This window comes from Pan paniscus, chromosome 20, assembly GCF_029289425.2.
Source record: "Pan paniscus chromosome 20, NHGRI_mPanPan1-v2.0_pri, whole genome shotgun sequence".
Classification (NCBI taxonomy): Eukaryota; Metazoa; Chordata; class Mammalia; order Primates; family Hominidae; genus Pan; species Pan paniscus.
In genome coordinates, this window is record NC_073269.2 from 26360793 (window position 1) to 26385501 (window position 24709).

The window sequence follows — 24709 nt, forward strand, 5'->3', positions numbered from 1 at the left end:
TGGATCTGCAAGAATAGAAAACAAGCTGCTAAATGGAATGTTTCTGTAAGCACTGGTTTTAATACAAAATTTAAAAAAATAAGATGTTAAAATGTATAGTTTATTTTTCTTATTTATCTGCTTTTGGGTTGCAGGAAATTGTAAGCACCAGCTCTAGAAAGGCAGAAGGATTTACCAGCCAAAACTCTGACCTTTATAAATCAGTTCTGTAAGGCAAGACTCCAAAGTGGGCCAGACCTAAAGAAGGCCTTCAAAAAGGGTGAATCTGAACAGAACTGGGGCAGGGAAAGGACCCTATGGAGAATTCTGTTCTCTATGCCACTGGGGTATTTCCAGTTCTGTTTTTCCTAAGCTTACCTAAGAAAAACTTAAATCCTAGAGTTTATGTAACTTTAATCTATTTTTGCCACTGCTCTGTCAATTTTATAACTATACTAACAGGCAATTTAAATGACTCTTTTAAAGTTTTCTGGAATAATTTCATTAGAAGATAAGTATGTATTCTAACAAAGTAAAAGATACACGAATAATACTAACAACTCTTCAGTCCATAAATATCCCTTCAGGTGATAACCTCAGAAGACACAACAATATAAAAAGAAGTGGCCAAAGTTTTTTTGTTTTGTTTTGTTTTTGAGATGGAGTTTCATTCTTGTCACCCAGGCTGGAGTGCAATGGCACAATCTTGGCTCAACGCAACCTCTACCTCCTGGGTTCAAGTGATTCTCCTGCCTCAGCCTCCCGAGTAGCTGGAATTACAGGCATGCACCACCTCGCCTAGTTAATTTTTTTGTATTTTTAGCAGAGACAGGGTTTCTCCATATTGTTCAGGCTGATCTCGAACTCCCGACCTCAGGTGATCCGCCTGCCTCGGCCTCCCAAAGTGCTGGGATTACAGGCGTGAGCCACTGCTCCCGACTGCAGAGGCCAAAGTTTTGTTTTGCTTTGCACACATCTATTCACCGTACCAACCATATGATGTTTAATTCAACCGTGTATCCAGTTGCTAGTCTAGAGCAAAAGTTTCTGGATGGTAGGGACCGTGACTGCTTCATCTATTTTTTGAATGACCTTATGAAATGGAAGCAATTAGTTTATCTTTTGAGTCACCGGACATCCTCTTTGTGTTTCACCAAAGTAACAGCAAACTAGAGAAACTCTCATCTGGGTACCAACCAAAGTTATCTCTTGTATGAGTATGAAGGGAGAAAAAAAAAAACAGAATGACTCATTTCTCTTACACCAAGACAGAAGCAGAATTAACCACTCGTCAGCCTGAAACAATTCTGCACTGGACATCCTCAAATGTCTCAAAGACATCTAGGTGATTGTGAGAAGGTTCTTACTGACCCTGGGCTGATGGCCCAGTGATAAGCCAGGCTGAGAGAGATTCATGCTGATTCTAAATAGAAAATGGAACTGCCTTGGTGGAGCTCCAGAACCTGCATCACCTATCCTGACTTGCTAGCTTTTGGGTAAGAAGAAGGACAAGAATACTCTACTCCAGTATCATATTTTACAGGTAGGTATAGTTGTGGTCATGGCTCTGGATACTTTGTGGCCTTGATCTCTCACTCTTAAGATGCTCGTTTACACTTACAGATTCTGTCATCAAATTCTATTTATACCTGGAGCCTCTCACATAACTGTAGCAGGTCACTAAACAAGATCTGAAAAGCTTAAAGAGCCACACTCTCAAATGGGGGCTTCAAGATTTCTACGCTGACATCTCACAATACAGAAAATGCCTTCTGTTGGTTTTCAGTACATTCTCAATCCAAAGTCTTCTGGCCCTGTCTTGTAAATCCTAGGCAGAGGCCAGACCTTATGTGCAGATTCTAGGTGGGATCAATCTGACTCTGCATCCTTGGGTGTTACAGCAAACAGACTACAATCAAAGGAGAGCTCCCCTCATAGAGGCTGCTCTGGCACATTCTAAATATGTCTAACTAAAAGAAAAAACTGAGGCAACATGAATATAAGTAGAGAGTTCATCTGGGCCAAGCTTGAGGACTGTAACCTTGGAGCAAAAATACATCTTCCAAAGACTGAACAAATAAGAAATTGAATCCCTGAATAGACCAATAACAAGTGCCAAAACTGAATTGGTCTTAAATGGCCACCAATCACAAATAGCAAAGAACCAGACAAATTTACAGATTAATTCTACCAGATGTACAAAGAAGAGCTGGTACCACTTCTAATATTATTTCAAAATATTGAGAAAAAGGGACTTCTTTTTCAGCTCATTATATAAAAACAGCATCATTCTGATACGAAAACTGGGAAGAGACACAATAAAAAAAGAAAACTTCAGACCAATATCCCTGAGGAGCACTGATGTGAAAAACCTCAATAAAACACTGGAGAACCGAATCCAGCAGCACATCAAAAAACTTATCCACCTCTATCAAGTCGGCTTCATACCTGGGATGCAAGGCTGGTTCAACATATGTAAATCAATAAATGTAATCCATCACATAAAGAGAACGAAAGAGAAAAACACATAATTATCTCCAGATGAGTCAGCTTGGGGAGGCAGCGGCAGCGCGGCGAGCGTGCGGGGAGGCCGGAGCCCTGCCCAGGGCGGGTCGCGGGGTGGGCGGGTGAACTGCCAGCGAGGAGGCACCTGCTTGCGCGGGTGCAGCCTGGACTGCGCCATTGTTGGGGGAGGGGCGGCTGCTGAGGGCGGCGGAGTAGGGGGCTAGAGAAGGCGGCAGCCCCGGCCGAGAGGAGCAGAGACGCCCCATGGGGAACACGCTGACCTACTGCGTGTCCCCCCAGTACCAGCCTCAAGCTGGGCCGGTGCGTGGTGCCAGAGCTGTACTGCGCAACCGACATCTACGAGGCGGCACCCGGGGATGCGGTGGCGGTAGCGCCCGCTTCTGTGGAGCCTACCAGTTGGATTTCGGAGCGGGCGAGGGCCACCACCTGCAGCACATCAGCGACCACGAGATGCCCTAAGATTTAGCTTTGGAGTCAAACCCTTCTGACCATCCAAGGGCAAGCACAAGTTTCCTGAGCAAATCTCAAACCGATGTGCGAGACAAGAGGAAGAGCAACCACTTAAATCATCTATCTCCAGGGCAGCTTACTAAAAAGTATAGCTCATGCTCAACAATATTTCTAGGTGACAGAACAGTCAGCCAGCCTAACCTTAGAACCACAGTAAAATGTGTGACCTTAGAAATATATTACCACATAAAGAACAGAGATGCAAACAGATCCCTGGATATTTTTGATGAGAGATCACATCCCCTCACACGAGAAAAAGTTCCACAGGAATAGTTTAAGCATGATCCTGAGCACAAATTTATTTACAGATTTGTTCATACTCTTTTTAGTGCTGCACAGCTAACAGCTGAATGTGCAATAGTAACTCTGGTTTACTTAGAAAGGCTTTTAACTTATGCTGAAATCGACATTTGCCCCACTAACTGGAAAAGGATTGTTCTGGGAGCCACTCTTCTTGACTCCAAGGTTTGGGATGATCAGGCTGTATGGAATGTGGTCTACTGCCAGATCCTCAAGGACATTACAGTTGAGGACATGAATGAAATGGAAAGGCATTTTTCGGAGCTTCTTCAGTTTAATATTAATGTTCCTGCCAGTGTTTATGCCAAACACTACCTTGACCTTCGCTCCTTAGCAGATGACAACCTGAATTTTCTATTTGCTCCTCTTAGCAAAGAAAGAGCACAGAACCTAGAGGCTATTTCTAGATTATGTGAAGACAAAGACTTGTGTGGAGCAGCTGTAAGAAGGTCTTTCAGCGCTGATCAACTTCATTGGTATTCAGCACTCTAAAGCCATCCTCTCTTAAAGGGAGAAATGAGGGGTTATAATGTCACGGGACCTTCATCTACAAAGACTGGAGATATACCACATTTCCTGCTCAAAAACCAGCAAAATTAGTGTTTTCATCAAAAGGAAAGATCTCAAATTCAAGAGACGCACGGACAACAAGGATCATACTCCATAGAAAAGAATGGGACCTTGTCAATGCAACAAAACACTCTTGTCCTTTTTAATGTAAACAGAGTCACCAAAACCACTCCAAAGTGAAGGCTCCCATCCCACACACAGATATTTGCTTACAATGTGGGCCGGTAACTGAACTATGTTAGGTTTTTTAAACAATAGTTTAAATTTTTAGACTTTAAAGACACTAACCATATAACATTTATGTTTCTTCCAATTTTTCTCCCCCTGCTCATTTTGCTGCATATGCCTTTAGAATCAATGCAGTATTGCCCTTAAAACAAGGGACTCTAACTAAAGCCACTTAGGAGCAGACTGCAGCATTGTTAGGTATTGAAGGGTTCTTCCTCCCTACTGTCACCATTAAAGCTGCTAGTCATTGGCAATCATTTTAAACCAAAAAGCTGATGGATAACATTTCTCATTCATATTCTTTGCAAGCATTACTTTAGCATTTTAGCATGTCTGGGGTCATAAACAGAGGAAGTATCAGTTACTGATATCTACTTCTATTGGGGTCCATGTTGCATTTCTTGTGAACTATAAATGGTACTTCTCATTTTCTGATAATTTTTATCTTATTAAATAAATGTATTAAAAGATATTTTCATAATGCCAACGAACATGGTGGTTCAGTGACAGTGAAAAAAAAGTAAAGCAGTTTTAAGCTTTAATATAGTTTGGGCCCTCCAAGGCACTGCAGCAGGAGTATAAATGCTATAAACCTTTGAAAAACATCATTTGAGAGTTTTGTTTTTTTTAAGAGATGGGGGTCTTGCTGTGTTGTCCAGGCTGGAGTGTGGTGGCTGTTCACGGGTGCAGTCATGGTGCACTGCAGCCTAGAACTTCCTGGCTTCGCGCCATCCTCTAGCCTCGGCCACACGAGTGGCTGGGACTGCAGGCGCACCCCGCATTTGTCTCCTGAATGTTAGGCTTTTGATTTTTTGTTTCAGTCACTCTTGAAGTCACTCTTGACTGAAGCAAAAAATTAAAAGCTTTATATTCAAAATTCTCAAAATGAAGCTGGGCGTGGTAGTGCACACCCGAGGTTCCAGCTACTTGGGTGGCTGGAGGATTGCCTGGGGTCAGGTATTGGAGGCTGCAGTGTATCGTGATGGTGCCTATAGAAACAGCTACTGCACTTCAACCTGGACAACATATCGGGACCCCATCTCTTAGAAAAATGCAAAATTAAATGCAAAAGAAATGCACCGGGCATAGTGATTCATGCCTATAATCTCAGTACTTTGGGAGGCTGAGGTGGGAGGATTACTTGAGCGCAGCAGTTCAAGACCAGTCTAGTCAACACAGTGAGCCCCTGTCTGTAAAAAATAATAATAAATAAAAATAATTAGCTGGATATGGTGGCATATGTCTGTAGTCCCAGCTACTCTGGAGGCTGAGGTGGGAGGATCACTTGAGCCTGGGGGGTCAAGGCTGCAGTGGGCCATGATCATGCTACTGCACTCCAGTCTGGGCGACATCCAGACCCTATCTCAAAAGAAGGAAAAGAAAAACATTCAGGCAAGGTTTTATGAAGGTTTGTAGCACTTCTACAAGTATCAAAGCTTAAAATTACATTAAACCTTTGGAATATCTTGTATCTCCATAAAATGCCCTTCTCTTTTTAAAATGAATTACTTGCAGAGCTGTGCTCTATATGCATTGATCACCGAAGTTTCTTTAATTTAAAGGAAGATTTTGAAGAGCACTGTTAATTAACATGTAATAAAAGGAACTGGGCCCTAATGATAGAAGGCGATATGAACAGCTGTTTTATCATCCTACATGCTACCAACCTGTAGGTGTCCCATTAAGTCCTGCTATTTAAGAAATAACTTACATAACCCTTAGGAACACTTACTTCAGGCTTTAAAAGGCAAGGAACAAATAATTTTAGGAGACTGATAATGCCATCTAAATTTGAAAAACTAAAAGGAGATTAGTGTTCTCAATTATGTGGAATCTATTTCTCCTACTTTTTCAAATCTAATCCTAGGAATCTTGCTTATAAACAAAGCATTCCTGGGCCAGGAATACTTCCTCTACTATAGCAATACTTCACATCATATTGTGCTGCAATTTCCATCATTTTTAAAGGGCAGAGAAATAAATGATAACTAATGGTATAAAAATATTACAATCTACCACCTCAAAAAAAGGAAACAAAACATTGTTTATGGAGTTCAGAGCTTGGAGAGTCAAGTATTGATAGCTGTTTTATTTTAAAAAGAATGTTACAATTTATGTGGTTTTTATTTCTCATGTTTATATTAAAAGCTAATAAACTCTTTTAATTAAAAACACATCATTATTTCAATAGAAAAAAGCCTTTGATAAAATTCAGCATCCCTTCATGTTAAAAACCAATGGAACAGAACAGAGACCTCAGAAATACCACCACACATTTACAACCATCTGACCTTTGACAAACCTGACAAAAGCAATGGGGAAATGATCTTCTATTAAGTAAATGGTGCTGGGGAAACTGGCTAGCCATATGCAGAAAACTGAAACTGGACCCCTTCCTTACAAAATTATACAAAAATTAACTTATACAAAAAGTAACTCAAGATGGGTTAAACACTTAAATGTTTAACCATAAAAACCCTAAATGAAAACCTAGGCAATACCATTCAGGACAAAGGCATGAGAAAGACTTCATGACAAAAACACCAAAAGGAATTGCAGCAAAAGCCAAAATTTGACAAATGGGATCTAATTAAAGAGCTTCTGCACAGCAAAAGAAAACCATCATCAGAATGAACAGACAACCTACAGAACAGGAGAAAATTTTTGCAATCTACCCATCTGACAAAGGTCTAATATCCAGAATTTATAAGGAACTTATACAAATTTAAAAGAAAGACAACCCCATCAAAAAGTGGGCAAAACCTGAACAGATACTTCTCAAAAGAAGACATTTATGTGGCCAACAAACATGAAAAAACGCTCAGCCGGGCTCACGCCTGTAATCCCAGCACTTTGGGAGGCCGAGGCGGCTGGATCACCTGAGGTCGGGAGTTCAAGACCAGCCTGGCCAACATGGAGAAACCCGTCTCTACTAAAAATACAAAATTATCCAGGCATGGTGGGGCATGTAATCCCAGCTACTCGGGAGGCTAAGGCAGGAGATTCGCTTGAACCCAGGAGGCAGAGGTTGCAGTGAGCCAAGATCGCACCATTGCACTCCAGCCTGGCCAATAAGAGTGAAAGTCCGTCTCAAGAAAAAAGAAAAAAAGAAAAAAAAAAAGCTCAACATCACTGATCATCAGGGAAATGCAAATCAAAACCACAGTGAGATACATCTCACACCAGTCAGAATGGTAATGATTAAAAAGTCAAGAAACAGATGCTGGTGAGGCTGTGGAGAAATAGTAACACTTTTACACTCTTGGTGGGAAGGCAAATTAGTCTAACCATTGTGGAAGACAGTATGGTCATTCCTCAAGGATCTAGACCAGAATTACCATTTGATCCAGCAATCCCATTACTGGGTATATACCCAAAGGAATATAAACCATTCTACTATAAAGACACATGCACATGTATGTTTATTGCAGCACTATTTACAATAACAAAGACATGGAGCCAACCCAAATGCCCATCAATGATAGACTGGATAAAGAAAATGTGGTACATATAAGCCATGGAATACTATGCAGCCATCAAAAGGAATGAGATCATGTCCTCTGCAGGAACATGAATGAAGCTGGAAGCCAGCATCCTCAGCAAACTAACACAGGAACAGAAAACAAAACATTGCATGTTCTCACTCATAAGTGGGAGCTGAACAATGAGAACACATGGACACAGAGAGGGAAACTACACCCACAGGGCCTGTTGAGGGGTGAATGGTGAGGAGACAGAACATAGAGGATGGGTGAATAGGCGCACCAAACCACCATGGCACACATACCTATGTAACAAACCTGCATGTTCTGCAAGTGTATCTCCCTGCTTTTTTAGAAGAAATTTTTTAAAAGAGGAAAAAAATGTTACTTATCACATAAACCAAAACTAAAGACAAAAACCACATGATTATTTCAATAGATCCTAAAAAAGCCTTCAATATAATTTACTATCCTTCATGTTTAAAACCCTCAACAAACTAGGCATTGAAGGTACATACTTCAAAATAATGAGTCATCTTTCACAAACTTACAGCCAACATACTAAATGGACACAAGTGAGAAGCATTCCTCCTTGAAAACTGGCACAAGACAAGGATGCCTTCCCTCAAAACTCCTGTTCGACATAGAATTGGTACAGTCTCAGCAGAAAAGCTCTTTAAACTGAAAAGCAACTTCTGCAAAGTTTCAGGATACTAAATCAGTAGCATCCCTGTACATCAACAACATCCAAGCCAAAAGCCAAATCAAAAACATAATGCCATTCACAATTGCCACACACACACACACACACACACACAAATATCTAGGAATACAGCTAACCAGGAATGTGAAAGATCTCTATGACAAGATGATCAAACACTGCTTAAAGAAGTGAGAGATGACACAAACAAATGAAAAACCATTTTATGCTCATGGATAGAAAAGATTAGCATCACTAAAATGTCAAAACTACCCAAAGAAATTTACTGACTTAATGCTATTCCTATCAAACTACCAAAAACATTGTTAACAGAACTAAAACTTAACTATTTTAAAATTTATATGGAACTAAAATGAGCCTGAATAGCCAAGGCAATTTTAAGCAAAAAGAACAAAGCTGGAGGCATTACATTACGCCTCTTCAAACTACACTACAGGGCTACGATAACCAAAGCAGCATAATACTGATGCAAAAAGAGATGCATAGAAAAATGCAACACAATAGAGAGGCCAGAAATAATGCCACACACCTCCAACTATCTGATCTTTGACAAAGCTGACAAGAGGAATGAGGAAATAATCCCCTATTTAATAAATGGTGCTGGAACAAGCTGGGAGAGGTGGCTCACACCTGAAATTCCAGCACTTTGGGAGGCCAAGGTGGGTGTGGATCAGTTGAGGTAAGGAGAGCAATACCAGCCTGGCCAACGTGGTGAAACCCTGTCTCCACTAAAAATACAAAAATTGGCTGGGCAAGGTGGCACATGCCTATAATTCTAGCACTTTGGGAGCCCAAGGCAGGTAGATCACTTGAGATCAGGAGTTTCAGGCCAGCCTGGCCAATACTGCAAAACTTCATCTCTACTAAAAGTACAAGAATTAGCAGGGCATGGTGGTGCATGTCTGTAGTTCCAGCTACTCAAGAGGCTGAGGCATGAGAAATGCTTCAACCCATGAAGCAGAGGTTGCACTGAGCCAAGATATGCCACTGAACTCCAGCCTCAGTCACAGAGTGAGACCCTGTCTCAAAAGAAAAAAATAGTCACCAACAGATACTGGCAAGGTTACAGAGAAAAGGGAATGCTTTTATACACTGTTGGTGCGAGTGTAAATTAGTTCAACCATTGTGAAAAGCAGTGTGGCGATTCCTCACAGAACTAAAAACAGAATTACCATCGGACCCAGCAACTTCTTAACTGGGTATATATTCAAAGAAATATAAATTATTCTACCATAAAGTCACATGCACATGCATGTTCATTTCAGCACTCTTTACAATAACAAAGACATGGAATAAACCTAAATGCCTATCAGTGGTAGCCTAGATTGAAAAAAATATGGTATGGTCAGATGACAGAGCTCATTCTTGTAATCCCAGCACTTTGGGAGGCCAAGGCAGGTGGATTGCCTTAGCTCAAGAGTTCAAGACGAGTCTGGGCAGCATGGCAAAACCCCATCTCTACAAAAAATAAAAATAATTAGGCAGACATGGTAGTGTGTGCCTGTAGTCCCAGTTACTTAATGGGCTGAGGTAGGAGGACCCCTTGAGCCTTGGAGGTTGAGGCTGAAGTGAGCCACGACTGTACCGCACTTCAGCCTGTGTTGACAGAGTGAGACACTGTCTTAAAAAAAAATAAAGAAAAGATTTAATAGAAACAAAATATGGTACATAAGCATCATAAAAGACTATGTGGCCATAAAACAAACACCACCAAGATAAAGATCTCTGCAGCAACACGGATGGCGCTGGAGACCATCAGCCTTAGAAAACTCATGCAGAACACAAAACCAAATGCATGTTATCATTTGTAAGAGCTAAATAATAAGAACACATGGACACGAGGAACAGTCACAGGGCCTAGTTGAGAATGGAGGATGAAAGGACAAAGAGGATCAGAAAAAAATACCTCTTTGGTGCTATGTTTAGTACCTCAGTGACAAAATAATCTACACCAAACCCCCATGACACAATTTTACCCATATAACAACCCTGCACATGTACACGTGTAGAAAAAGAAAATCCATGGGTGGGGAAGAATGCGGTGTAAGTGGATTGTTTGTTCTACAGACAGTGGCCCAGGTGGCGCTGTACTCTGATTTATTTCTGGGTCCATGCAGGCAGAGAAGATTATGAACAGGTGGTCCAGGACCCTAGGCTGGTGGAGAAAACAGGTTGCTGCTGCAGATTCATTGTCTGGGGGTTGGGATATGCCAGGAGACTTGTGGACACTTTTGTGGCTTTTTGGCAAGAAATACCAGGATCCACAACGCTGTAGTGAAATTCCCAAGTGTGATGACTAGTCCTGGGAGGGGTGTGGACACGTCAATGTCTAGTGGGTATGTTTGTGAGTGGGTCAGAATCCTGTGGTGATAGCTGTGGAACAAGGGGGTCTGTCATCAGAGTTCCTTTCCTCTAAGTTTTCATCCTGTCTTACTCTAGAAGATCTGGAATCACACGACAATGAAAGGCTTTGTTCTCCTTTAGACGAGAACAGAGCCTCCCACTCCAAGTCACCAAGAGTTCCATTCCAGGCCAGGTCTCCATGATATCTTTCTTCTACCACCAAAACTGCAGAGTTTGCTGAATACCAAGCAATTCTCTAGCACCAACTCAATGTCTAACATTCGAATTCTGACACCACGCAGAGTCAGCAAAGACCCTGATTCAGGGTTTAGTCTCATAACATTGCCCTCTTTGTAGTTGCCAGTCACAAACCCCATAGGCCCATCTATGTTTCTGGGCTACTGTTTAAAAACTGAGGACTCCTGCGACCTTCCTCAAGTTCAATAATTTGATGGAGCTACTCACAGAACTCAGCAAAACACTGCAGCTATGTTTACAGATTATAAAAGATACAACCCAGGAAAAATCAAATAGAAGAAATGTATAGAACAAAAAGAAGAGGTGGGGAAAGATGAAACATATAGATAACCCTGGTAAATAGCTGTGATTAATAAAATTTTTCATCCTCTGTGTTCTCCAGGAACAGTTTATGGAAAGAAACACTTTTCCATTATGAATTACACAGTGCTCTCTTTTCTTTTTTATCACATAGCCACAGACTATTGAACTAGAGCAACTCGATTTTGAATATGGCTGAGTAAAATAAGGCTGCAACCACTGGGCTACATTCCCAGATGGTTAGGCATTCTAAGTCACAAGATGAGACTGGAGGTCAGCACAAGATACAGGTCATAAAGAGCTGGCTGATAAAACAGTTTGCAGTAAAGAAGTGGGATAAAACCCACCAAAACCAAGATGGTGATGAGAGTGTCCTGTGGTCATCCTCACTGCTACACCCCCACCGGTGCCATGACGGTTTACAAATGCCATGGAAACATCAGGAAGTTACACCATAATGGTCTAAACAGGAGAGGCATAAATATTCCACTTCTTGTTTACCATAAAATTAAGAAATAACCATAAAAATGGGCAACCAGCCTATGGAGAAAGCCATTCTCTTATATCTCCACTTTCTTAATAAATGTACAGGCCAGGTGCAGTGGCTCACGCCTGTAATCTCAGCACTTTCGGAGGCCGAGATGGGTGGATCACCTGAGGTTGGGAGTTCGAGACCAGCCTGACCAACATGGAGAAACCCCATCTCTACTAAAAATATAAAATTAGCTGGGCGTGGTGGCGCATACCTGTAATCCCAGCTACTCGGGAGGCTGAGGCAGGAGAATTGCTTGAACCTGGGAGGCAGAGGTTGCATTGAGCCAAGATCGAGCCATTGTACTCTAGCCTGGGCAACAAGAGCAAAACTCTGTCTCAAAAAAAAATAAATAAATTTGCTTTCTCTTTACGGACTCGCCCTGAATTCTTTCTTAAGATCCAGGAACCCTCTCTTGGGATATGGGTCAGGACTTCTTTCCGGTGACATTTTTCCGGCAACTACAAAGGGACTATATTGAAGAGACCTCTGACCCAAAGGAAAACCATCTGTGCACACTAATGGCTGACTCTGAGTGAGTAGGGTGCATACGCCTGGGTAAAGGATGGGATTGGGTTAGGGGCCCAACTTAGGGGAGGTACAGTCTCTCCTAAGACAGAGTGGGTTAAAGTCTCCTCTTAATAAAAGGCAAGGATGCTTGGCTGAACTTGGATTCGAGGCCCAACTTAGGAAGGTTATAGTCCTTCCTAAGATTTAGAAAGTTAGACACCTCTCTCAGTAAAGTCCCTGTCAGCTAAGAACTGGTTTGGTACTATGGGATGTTAATTGCTATTCTTTTTTGATTAAGCTGTCTTGTACTCTTTGCTGGTAGCTATAGGTGACAGAATTAGGCATCTATAGGACCATGGAACATGGGGAGCTTTTTCCTCTCCAAAAGGAAAAACCTGAGAGCTGATGGGACTGCTGGTGGAAATAATCCTTTTGCTACTGAAAAGCAGCCACATGAACTTCTCATTGTCGCTGCAATTGGTGGGTCTTTCTCTGGCCTCCTTGAGCTCTTTGCCTTCCCTACCCTGCCACAGGCAATGCTTTTTTCTCTCCTTTCCCTTTATTATCTTTTCTATTACTCAGGATGACTGTCTTGCCCAGAGGCCACAAGTTCAAACTCCTGATTGGAGGTTGAATTACTGATAACAGGGCCCAACCCGGGGCAAGTTTAAGGCATGCCAGTTTGATATTGATTGCTAAGTAGAGAGGCAATCAATATCAAAAAATATGTGTTTTGTCACACATATTTTGCTCTGGCCAAAATGAAAAAAGATAATTTTCCTTTGTGTTGTGGCTTGGCCCCCAGTGCTGTGGTACAGCCAGCCATATTGCTAGGGCCACTCAGGGAAAAGGAACCCAGAAGCTTGGCATGCTGGCAGAAGGGTACAAATTTCTTACCAATCAAAATTCTGGCCTCTCTCTATATATGCAAACTGACTGAATGAATGGGAAAAGTCACTGTTTATCTCCTCTGTAAAGTTTTAATTGGAAAATGCATTTGTGATACTAGTCAAGATATAACAAATCTGTTGTACTTTGTGCTATGTCTTTCTGTATTGTTCTGTCATTAAGAGGGGGTACCTCAGGATAGAATGCTGGCCTAGGACCTCGTAGGTTTAAGATGGCCCAGCAAGCTGGTCAGTCATGTCCTTGGAAGCTTGATGTTGTAACCATGTGACTGTACTTTCTCTTGGTCTCCACCATCACAATAGTGGCCCAGGTTCAGGGTTCAATTTCCAGCTTAGGGAATGAGTAATTTCTTGTTTGATATTTCAGTGACCTTTACCATTTGTAGATTCTCTTTCTCTCTAGGAACCCTCTTACGTTCTCCTTTCTCAGAATACCTGTGAGGTTGCTTTTGGTAAAGTTCAAAAGCCAGAGAGATATTGGCCGTTTGACCTGACTAAAGTCTGGTAATAAGAAATTTAAAAGAGCACTATGCTTAAAAGTCAGCCTTAATTAAAAGCAGATATTCAAGCTCTAACAGCCTGTTGGGGGAGGGGAGCATGGCAAGGTAGGATGGCTGAGGGGGTTGTGGGGACTGTTGGAACTGTTGAGCATCCTGATTATATTGTGGATTACACAAACCTGCAGATATGTTAGAATTCATAGAACTGTACGCCCCCCAAAAGTCCACTTTTTACTGCATGATAATTTTATTATGCAGTAAAATGTCAAAAAGATTGAATATCTTCCATTTTATTGTGTTTGACCTAACATTCCTTGGGAAAAACAGAGGAGGTATCACAGACCCTGTTTGGGAAACACCCTTTTCTCCTCATGAAACCTCAGGAATTGAAAGTGGATAGATATCTCTCAACATCTGAGTTTCTGTTCTGTTTTGCATTCATTATCTCATATTTTTTACTTTTGGGGTTATCAGAAATTATTTCACATATGAAAGAACTTTGGTATGTAATAACTGGGTAAGAAATATACTTTTGAGGATGGCTAATAACAGTTATGGGGAAATAGCTCTTCACGTTTGGATAATAGAAACATACCCTTGACCACATAAAAAATATAGGGATGTCCCCACACCCAACTGAGAAATAAGATTTCCATGGGAATGAACTGATTCTTTTTTGGGTCCATGATCTGATTTTAAAACAGAACCCTCAGTTTTAGAGGATCTGTTTTGCCTTCCAGCTGTGTTTACTTTTTAGGCTGTAACAACTACATGTTTTCCTGGCCCTGGGATCCACTCTGAAGCTAGTAATTCAATTAAGAAACTGACAAACGAAAAACCTTACAACTACTGAATCTTTTGTCTGTATATTTCTGTGTTGTGTGTGTGAAACAAAAGAGCTCTGATTAATTGGTTTAAAAACAATAAGAACTTAAATATTTTGTCAGAAAAGTAAAAAGTGTAATGCCTTTTAGTACATGTGACAAGTAATCTTTTGGGAATTAAGCAGTTTTAAAGATTACTGGAAAAATGTCTTCAAAATATAATTTGGTCAAAATTATACAGGTCAGATACTAGGTTTACCAAATACTTTAAGGTCATAAACTGCTTCTTTAACTTTTAAAAATTGTTCAATTTTCCTATCTTGAAGCCATTAGATTCTAAATAAAGCCTGGGGACATATGGAATTAGTCATGCCCCCTAACTATACAAAGAAGGTTATAAAGAAAAAAGGTTAAATGTTTTTTAAAAAAATCTTGTATAGCAAATTATTTTCCTAAAATAAAATGACTAGTTATTTAAAAAGACGGATGTTTAGGACAAATCAGAAAGTCCAAATGTATTGTAGATAGTCTGTATAAGAAATGAAAGCATTCATGAAAGGGATTTTATACAAGAAATGTTGTACAATTTAAAGGTGATTAGACCTTCTGAATACTTCATAAAATGCCACTAAGACTCTTACTGTACAACCTGCCAGCTTGACAGCTAGGTAAGGCCTGGGGCACATGGAATTAGCTACACCCTCTAACTATTAATACACTGGAAAGAGTCAGACCTTATCTACACTTGTGCCTGGGTCCTAGACTCCACACCTAGTACATAACTACAGTCCCTTACTTATCAAGGTTTTCACCACAGGTAAAAATTACTAAGAATTAACACTGTAACATGTGACTACTATAAAACAATTTTACATGCAAGGTATGCAAAGAAAATGAAATGTGTTTTTGATAAAAAGTTTATAAAAGAAATGTAGATTCTTTGTCTAGATTAAAAGGTTGTTTTAAATTAGATAGAATAAAACTGAAAGTTTTAACAAATTGTGGATAATTTTTGAACATTTAATTGTAAAAGAGATTCTGTGAGTGTACTGACTAAAGTTAAAGGGGTATTATCCAGTTTTAATATACATTGAACACTGAGATAAAAATGACAACGTTCTCTTAAAGCACTGATCAACTCTTTAACAACAAAAAATCTGTAAATAGTTATAAAAGTTTTATGAGAATACTACCTTATGGTCAAACATTAAAACTGGATACATTTGTCTAAAGATTCATTAAGGCCAGGTGCAGTGGCTCACATCTGTAATCCCAGCACTTTCAGAGGCTCAGGCGGGTGGATCACGAGGTCAGGAGTTCAAGACCAGCCTGGCCAAGATGGTGAAACCCTGTCTCTACTAAAAATACAAAAATTAGCCAGGCACGGTGGCAGGCACCTGTAATCCTAGCTACTCGGGAGGCTGAGGAAGGAGAATCACTTGAAAGTGGGTGGCAGAGGTCGCAGTGAGCCGAGATCAAGCCATTGGGTTTGACATCACTAATATTCACAAATATAATGGTGAAATTTGGATTATTTAGTATAAAAATCATACAGGAAACATTGTCAAATGTGAAATCATGTTTTACTCTTTCTGGACTATATTTGTATAAATATGCTATTGGTATGTGTTTCAAAATTATAGGGCTGGGCAACATGGCTGATGTCTGTAATCCCAGCACTTTAGGATGCCAAGATGGGCGGATCGCTTGAGGTCAAGAGTTCAAGACCAGCCTGGCCAACATGGTGAAACCCCCATGTCTACTAAAAATACAAAAATTACCAGGCATGGTAGCATGCACCTGTAGTCCCAGCTGCTCAGAAGGCTGAGGCAGGAGAATCACTGGAACCCAGGAGGCAGAGGTTGCAGTGAGCCAAGATCGCACCACTGCACTCCAGCCTGAGCAAAAGAGTGAGACTCCGTCTCAAAAAAAAAAAAAAAAAAGGAAATTGCTATTATTCTAATATGACTAAGTATATGTTATTAATAATTACACTTTGGGAGGCTGAGGCTAGCGAGTCACCTGAGGTCAGGAGTTCAAGACCAGCCTGTCCAACATGGTGAAACCCCGTCTCTATTAAAAATACAAAACTTAGCCCTGCGTGATGGCAGGTGCCTGTAATCCTAGCTAGTTGGGAGGCTGAGGCGGGAGAATCACTTGAACCCAAGAGGCGGAGGTTGCAGTGAGCCAAGATTGCACCACTACACTCCAGCCTAGGGGACAGAGCAAGACTCCATCTAAAAATAAAAATAAAAATAATAATAATTACATTGTTACCTAAAATCATTGTATGCCACAGAGCTAACCAAATTTCCTTGTCAATCTTTTTTTACTGTAACTGCCCTAAGACTTTGCCATCCAGACAATCATCTTGTGTTGATCCTCTTCAAAAGATGATTTGTAGTCCACTATAAGACAATGATAGATGTTCTTAAATGCAAGTTTCTGATAACATTAGAAATTGTGACATTAGAATAGAGGAAGAACTTTCTTGTTTGTTTTTTTTTTTTTTTGAGATGGAGTCTCACTCTGTCGCCCAGGCTGGAGTGCAGTGGTGCGATCTCGGCTCACTGGAAGTTCCACTTTGCAGTTTCATGCCCCTCTCCTTCCTCAGCCTCCCGAGTAGCTGGGACTACAGGTGCCTGCAACCATGCCCCACTATTTTTTTTTTGTATTTTTAGTAGAGACAGGGTTTCACCATGTTAGCCAGGATAGTCTCGATCTCCTGACTTCGTGATCTGCCCGCTTCAGCCTCCCAAAGTGCTGGGATTATAGGGGTGAGCAACCGTGCCCGGCCTAAGGAAGAACTTTCAATACTAATGGAGAACTAAAATGGTCATGACTATCAAACAGAACAGGAATTAACTGAGTGGACTGAACTAATAGAAGACTGAAGTAATATTTTTTGACTTTGCCTAAAACATCACTGATCCTTTGTTTTGTTTTTCAGAGTCAAAAAAACTATTCTTTTGAACTATTCACACCTTTTAACAATTGAGTAAAGTATACACCTGTGAAAAAAATTTGGAAAATATTTGTGAGTATTCTGAACTTAAAACAATTTAGTTATTTATATAAGTGCAATAAGAAACTGTTTTCTTTTACAACAGGACACAATTAGAGAAACTTGTTATTTTACCAAGGCTTTTGACTAGAATGACATACTTTGCTTTAATGAACTAAACTTGACTTGTAGAACCAATAAAGCTCCATGGGAAAACTGGTATTATACCTTGTCTACACAGCCCCTGTACAGGGTTCCTGGCTAGCGGTAAATAAAAAAGTTTCTTATCTGAGATTCCTTTTATGAAACAAGGTTCCATCAAAGCCAATTTAAAAGGCCTATGTGAAAAATAATTATTCTTGCTACACTTTATAGAAATAATCGAACCAAGTATAAGACTAAAACTTTTTTTTTTTTTATGTTCACACTTCACATTGTCTTATGTTTATTTGCAGTTATTTTTGAACTTGAAGATGGCATATCTTCCAGCCATAGCAGTTCACTTCTTCATGTTAATTTGGTGGCTAACACAACAGGTAATATCCACCACCCACTCCCAACCTACATCCTGCTGATCTTGCTTTGCTCACATCTTGGAGACAATAGAGTTCACAGAGTTGAGTCTGTGGCTAGAGCCGGTCAGAAAGCACAAATCTGAAAGATATTTTTAAAATAGCACCAGTAGGCCAAGCACAGTGGCTCACCAGCACTTGGGAGGCCAAGGCAGGCAGATCACTTGAGGTTAAGAGTTAGTGAAAATACAGAATCAGCTGGGCATGGTGGTGTGCACTTGTAATCTCAGCTACTCAGGAGGCTGAGGCAGGAGAATCACTTGAACTTGGGAGGCAGAGGTTGCAGTAACCCAAGATCATGCCACTGCACTCCAGCCTGGGGAACAAAGCAAGACTATGCCTCAAAAAAAGAAAAAAAAATAGCACTACTAAACAAAACAGTCACAAAGCTTAGCTTTCTCTTTCTACTACTAACAGTGTCATAAGATGGATTATGTAAAAATCTGGATTACTGTTTGAATTATGAAGACATTACAATCAGCCACCAACTTCCTATCAGCTTGGTTCCAACAAATGCCCAGTTCATGAAAAGCTTTCTTAAGTTTCCTTGGAAGAATTTTGCTTATTTTGCTTTACTGTTGTAGAATATATTGCCATTCTACTCCTTGTGTAGAAATGCAGAATAAACTTACTGGGTGTTTTCTTAAAGTGAACCCTTATTAATCTTCCAGATATCACCTATTGTTGGAACTGGGAGTTAGGAATGGCCCTCATCAAACTGATGCTTTCTGATTGAGCTCCTCTCTACCTCAAATACAAAAGACGCTAATAGGCAAGAATATCATCACCTCTATTCAGCATGAAGTAGTAACAGAAGATTGATCTTGGTCCCACTACAACCCTTAGGATTAAGGGTTTCCTTGTTTAAAAAAAAAATAATAATAATAATAGAGGGGGAAAATGTCAGAGGCATATTGAACCAAAGCAAATCCATTTTGAATAGGGCCTGGGTAAAACAGGGCTGAGATCTACTGGCCTGCATTCCCAGATAGTTAACCATTCTAAGTCACAGGATGAGACAGGAGATCAGCACAAAATACAGGCCATAAAGACCTGGCTGATAAAACAACTTGCAGTAAAGAAGTTAGATAAAACCCTCCAAAACCAAGATGGTGATGAGTGTGACCTCTGGTCATCCTCACTGCTACACTCCCATCAGTGCTATGAGAGTTTACATATGCCATGGAAACATCAGGAAGTTACCCTTTAGGGTCTAAAATGGGGAGGCATAAATACTCCACCCCTTGTTTAGCAAATAATCAAGAAATAACCATAAAAATGGGCAACCAGCAGTCCTTGGGGCTGCTCTGCCTGTAGAGTAAACCATTCTTTTATTTCTTATTAATAAACTTACTTTCACTTTATGGACTCACCTTGATTCTTGAGTGAAATCCAAGGACCCTCTCTTGGGGTTTGGATTGGGACCCTTTTCGGTAAAATCTCTGCACATATTTTTTCTTTTTCTCATGAAAAAAAGAATGGGCTAAGGCTGGGCGTGGTGGCTCATGCCTGTAATCCCAGCACTTTGGGAGACCGAGGTGGGCAGATCACAAGGAGATTGAGACCATCCTGGCTAACATGGTGAAACCCCGTCTCTACTAAAAACACAAAAATTAGCTGGGCATGGTGGCACGCACCTGTATTCCCAGCTACTTGGGAAGCTGAGGCAAAGGAATCGCTTGAACCTGGGAGGCAGAGGTTGCAGTGAGCCGAGATTGCACCACTGCACTTCAGCCTGGCGACAGAGTGAGACTCCATCCCGGGGGGGAAAAAATCAGCTAAATTTGTCTTCAGTGGTCTAAATAAAATTTTACGTGGGCTCCTGAACTTTGAGCTACCCTCAATCTGAGCTAACTTACAACTTCATTCTGTGCCCCTCCTAAGAACATGCTGACTTCAGGGTAAAACATTCTCTAATCTAAACTCTAACCTTTTCAATCTCCAACTGCCATTCCCCTTCCCACCTTCTCTCTAATCTTTTTTGCTCCACTGTATGAAAGAAAGCCCTTGTCTGCCTGAACTTGGCAATTCTTCAAGTTTTTATAGTTGGTATTCCTCCTGTTCCAATACTTTTTTGGAATTCAAATTTTTTAAATAAATTGAACTTGGTTATACATTACAAAGTCTAGAAACTGCCTTAAAACAATAACAACTTCATCATCAGCAAGACCCTCCCAATCCCCTTTTATGTTAACCTTAACTGCATCTGCCTGTGAGCCCCCAGCTTTCCAGGACTCTCTAGCTTCTCTCAGCAGATAGGCGTCTTCCATGGCTGCAGTGAGAAGGCTGGGACATCTGCAGGAGAGACTCCCCAGAAAAAACTAACAACGCCGTTATTAAATTTCTTCTGCAGGCTCAATATTAGCCTTAGCTCTGAGTCACTGGGACCAAGCTCTAATTTCCATGTTAAAAGTTATTCACTTGGTTGTTGAAATTAAGTGTCTGAAAAATCCAGCAAAATTATTCAGTGTTCATATAAGGGAAGGAAATTTTAAGGTGCTTACATTTTATACCTCAATAAGAAAAGCAAAAGTATCAGGCCGGGCATGGTGGCTCATGCTTGTAATCCCAGCACTTCGGGAGGCCAAGGCGGGCGGATCGCGAGGTTAGGAGTTTGAGACCAGCCTGACCAACACAGTGAAACCCTGCCTCTACTAAAAGTACAAAAATTAGCCGGGCATAGTGGTGCGCCTCTAATCCCAGCTACTCAGGAGGCTGAGGCAGGAGAATCACTTGAACCCGGGAGGCGGAGGTTGCAGTGAGCCAAGATGGTGCCATTGCCCTCCAGCCCGGGTGACAGAACCAGACTCTGTGTGGGGAAAAAAAAAAAAAAAAAAAGCAAAAGTATCTATTTCTTTCAGACAATAAATGTATTACTTTATTAATTCCATTTAAAATTATTTTGTAAACAATGAGTCATATGGGAGCACTTCTAGACAGTACCGAGTTTCATCTCATAAAAGTTAGCATAAAACTCAAAAATCAATGTAACAGGATCTGAACACAGATATTCACTGTCACAAATTTACCCTGAAAAAAAAGAAACTGATGTTTTAATGAATCTATGTAACTCACCGATTATCCACCACATTTTCTTGTGGAAATGTATTCATTTTCTACAGCTAAAATTGAGAGATTTTGCCTGGGAGTAGCATTCTAAAAGCTAAGCCTTGAAATTCTGTTTGAAATCACCCCGCCATAAAAAAAACACACCTGAGAAAATTCCTAACTCACTCTGGGAAAAACGGTAAATGAGAATTTTTAACAAATTTTTGACAAATGAAATACATGATCAGACATTTTTTTCTGAAACCCCCCTCTTTTATGACCTTTGTAAATATTTTTCTACCTTTCAAGCCCTACTAATATAATGCAATTTACAGCTAAAAAACTGAGGTCAAAATAAGTGACAAATATCTTCAAGGTGACAAACCCAGGTAGTGGCAGTGTTGATTAAATAATAGATGTGTCTGACTCATGTTTCAAGTCAGGTCATTCAATCACTGGAGAGATTCTTCCACCCACTCCTGCTCACTTATGTGCTCAAGAACCACCCACTCAGAAGACACTGCATTATGCCCCAGTGACTGCCCCAGGTGCATTTTACTTTGCAAGCTCTTACACCATCTCACTGGGGTCAGTTCTGTTGTTGTTTGTCTTTTGGAATACTTTTTGGTATCAAAATTTTCACTTTTTTTTCCAATATTTTTCTTTATATTTATTTCACTATTTTTCTGCCCCCCTTAGATGATCCAGGGAGCAGAAATTATTTTTGTGTTTCCCCTCAATACCAGCATCTGATTGGCTGACCAGCAACGTGTCTCCAAGAAATGAAAGCTGGGTTGGGTGAAGACAATTTTAATGTCTCAAGGGGTTACCTTTTCAAAATAAGACTGCACCAGAAGACTCCTCTCAGCCCCAGGGCATCCACTTGCTCCCTTGAGAGGACACATTCCATACCTCGGATCATCCTACGGGAGAAAATAAACCAGAAGCTGACATTCACTAGGCACTTTAGCTGACAGAACCATGGCAGATATCTCGGTTTATCCACAGATAGTACTGAAACCCAGGACCAGGAAAAAACTAAAGGGTGGCTGAGGACACATCACCCCATAGATTTTTCCAAACCAAAACCTTGACCCAAAAACATTCTGATAAATCTCTGTGCCTAGAGAAGGTAAAAGGAAAAGAGACACAGAGATTTTCTACAATACAGTGTCAGAGGATTAGTCTTTGTTTCCTTTTCGTGGGAAATATTTACAAGCGGATAACACATCTTCTTAAAAGCGCCATTTAATGCTTTGTCAAAAACAATTAATTAAAATATGGTATAAACAAGTACACTAAAGGACAAATAGGTGATAATGTGAATTAGGAAGGAAAAGTTGACATTTGGGAACGCCAGAAGAAATTGGAAATTTAGTATCTTACTGCAAGCCAGAGTGAGGCTGGAGAAATGGGGGACGGGGGTTAGACTTAACAACCTGCTTGGGACACAGGTGAAAAATGCAGCAGAAAATCAGTTCTCCGTGGAGTGTGAAAATAATTAAGAGACAGGCAATTCCACTGAGGTGTCTCTAGTCCCTGGGTTCCTACTTAAAAAAAAAAATAAATCTAACTCAGGTGCATTTTTTTTTTTAATTACTACATTCAGAGAAAATGTAGGCTTAAACAACTATAAACTGTTAATTAACCTCTGATTACACAACCAGGAAATCTTCACCTGTATTGTACAAATCAAGAAACTACGTTACTGTAACTAACCAATTACTAAATTTAGTTTTCTTCATCATACATTTTATAAATGACTTTCCTTCAAGCCTCTCCCATAGACACCAAACTACAAACCATAGCTGGATACTCTATGATTCTGAATCACTGTTTGATTAAATTCTTTAGGCCAGGCGCGGTGGCTCACGCCTGTAATCCCAGCACTTTAGGAGGCCAAGGCGGGCGGATCACGAGGTCAGGAGTTCAAGACCAGCCTGGCCAACGAGGTGAAACCCCGTCCCTACTAAAAATACAAAAAAATTAGGCCGGCCCAGTGACAGGCGCCTGTAATCCCAGTTACTCGGGAGGCTGAGCCAGGAGAATCTCCAGAACCCGGGAGGCGGAGGTTGCAGTGAGGGGAGATCGCGCCACTAAACCCTAGCCTGGGCGACAGAGCGACTCCGTCTCAAACAAACAAACAAAAAAATCGTTAATATTTGTGCAGCGACTCCCATACATTTTTAATAGGAGAAAAGAGGAACTGGGAAAGCCACGGACCAAAGATCTTCCCATTCATGAACCCGCACCCCGAGTCAGGATTTTCCCCTGACGACCCTCCCGTGGTCCCTGCACAATCTGAGAGAGACGCGGCGCTGCGGGTGCAGAGCTGCCAAGACAGGGCTCCAGGCCAGGGCACAGTCACTACGCAGAGAAGAGAAAGGACGCCTGGGGTCCTGGCTGTCAGCGCAGCCGCCATCTTATGGCTGAAGGGGACGGAGGCCGAGCTGGGCAAGGCGCAGATTGTGAACCTGACTGCGGAGAGGCCCGAGTCCCGCCACAGCTACTTCCCACCAGTTCCAACCAGCCCTTTCGCCGTCTCTCGGGATGTCGGACCGGGCACTCTCACCATTTCTAGGCTTCTAGGGGGTCCTGGTGTCTTAGCTGTGGATCTCCCAATATCTGCAGGTCACAGGGCCACAGAGGCTGGGCCCCTAGGAGCAGAAGACACAGAGAAGTGAGGGCAAAACCTGGAGCTCCGGCTACAGCGAGAGACAAAGACCCCGCCAAACCCGGAAGCCGTCCAGTCCGCTCCAGCTGCATGCCTGATTGGACGGTTTCCAGCCCAGCGTCCCTGGTTGGATAATGCTTAAATCCCCGCCCTGTCAGGCTTTGAGTGACAGAAGATGTGATCAGATGCGGGTTCAATGAAGAAAGAGTGACAGCCTAGACTGCCCCCTCTTCTGACAGGGCTTCCTCCCTCAGCTGAGCCAGGCCCATCCCAGAGAGTATTTGCCTTTAAATTTGTGTATAAGGTCATATGCATAAATAAATAATACATTATATAGCTATACACAAGTGAAAAGAATATAACAATTATTTTAAAATTTCAGCTTTTATGACCTTCCTGGCTTCTGGCCCTTTGAGCAGGCAGCCTGAGATTTTAGAAAAGAGAAAATCATCTAAAATGAATGTAAGCCACATGTGGATTTGAAATTTTCTAGTAGCCAAACTTTAAAAAGAAACAAGTTGAACTGATTGTTAACAATGTAATTCACCCATTATATTCAAAATATTATCATTTTAATGTGTGAGGAATATGTAATTATTGATAAAATATATAAATATTTGGAACTAAATCTTTGAAGCTGACTTTGTATTTTACCTTTCTAGCATATCGCATTTCAGACCAGGCACATTGTAGGAACCCAGTAGCCACACATGGACAATAGCTGTCACATTGAAGTGCAGCTCTGATGTCAGCGGTGTGAAGGGCCTGAACATCTCTTTCCTGCGAGAGTGAAAGAAGAGACTCTCCCTACAAACATCTCTCTTTGGTTCCTAGGGTGGACCAGATAGTGCCCATAGAAAGAGCTGAGGGCAATAGGAATAAAATAGCCACAGGTAATAAAAAACTGCTGGCCACCTGTT

General features: G+C 41.1%; 1 protein-coding gene and 1 pseudogene across 1 annotated transcript in view; one reads left to right on the forward strand and one right to left on the reverse strand.

Moving 5' to 3' along the window:
- Positions 1–24006, reverse strand: part of LOC103783562 (zinc finger protein 100) — a 47704-nt gene extending 23698 nt beyond the window's left edge. Inside the window, 2 exon segments of the mRNA XM_008955526.6 lie at positions 21946–22038; positions 23688–24006. Of these exon segments, the coding sequence (XP_008953774.3) occupies positions 21946–22038; positions 23688–23690 (96 nt within the window). The 5' untranslated portion in view covers positions 23691–24006.
- Positions 2749–3823, forward strand: LOC100987765 (cyclin-Y-like protein 1; annotated as a pseudogene).
- Positions 24007–24709: the final 703 nt, after the last annotated feature.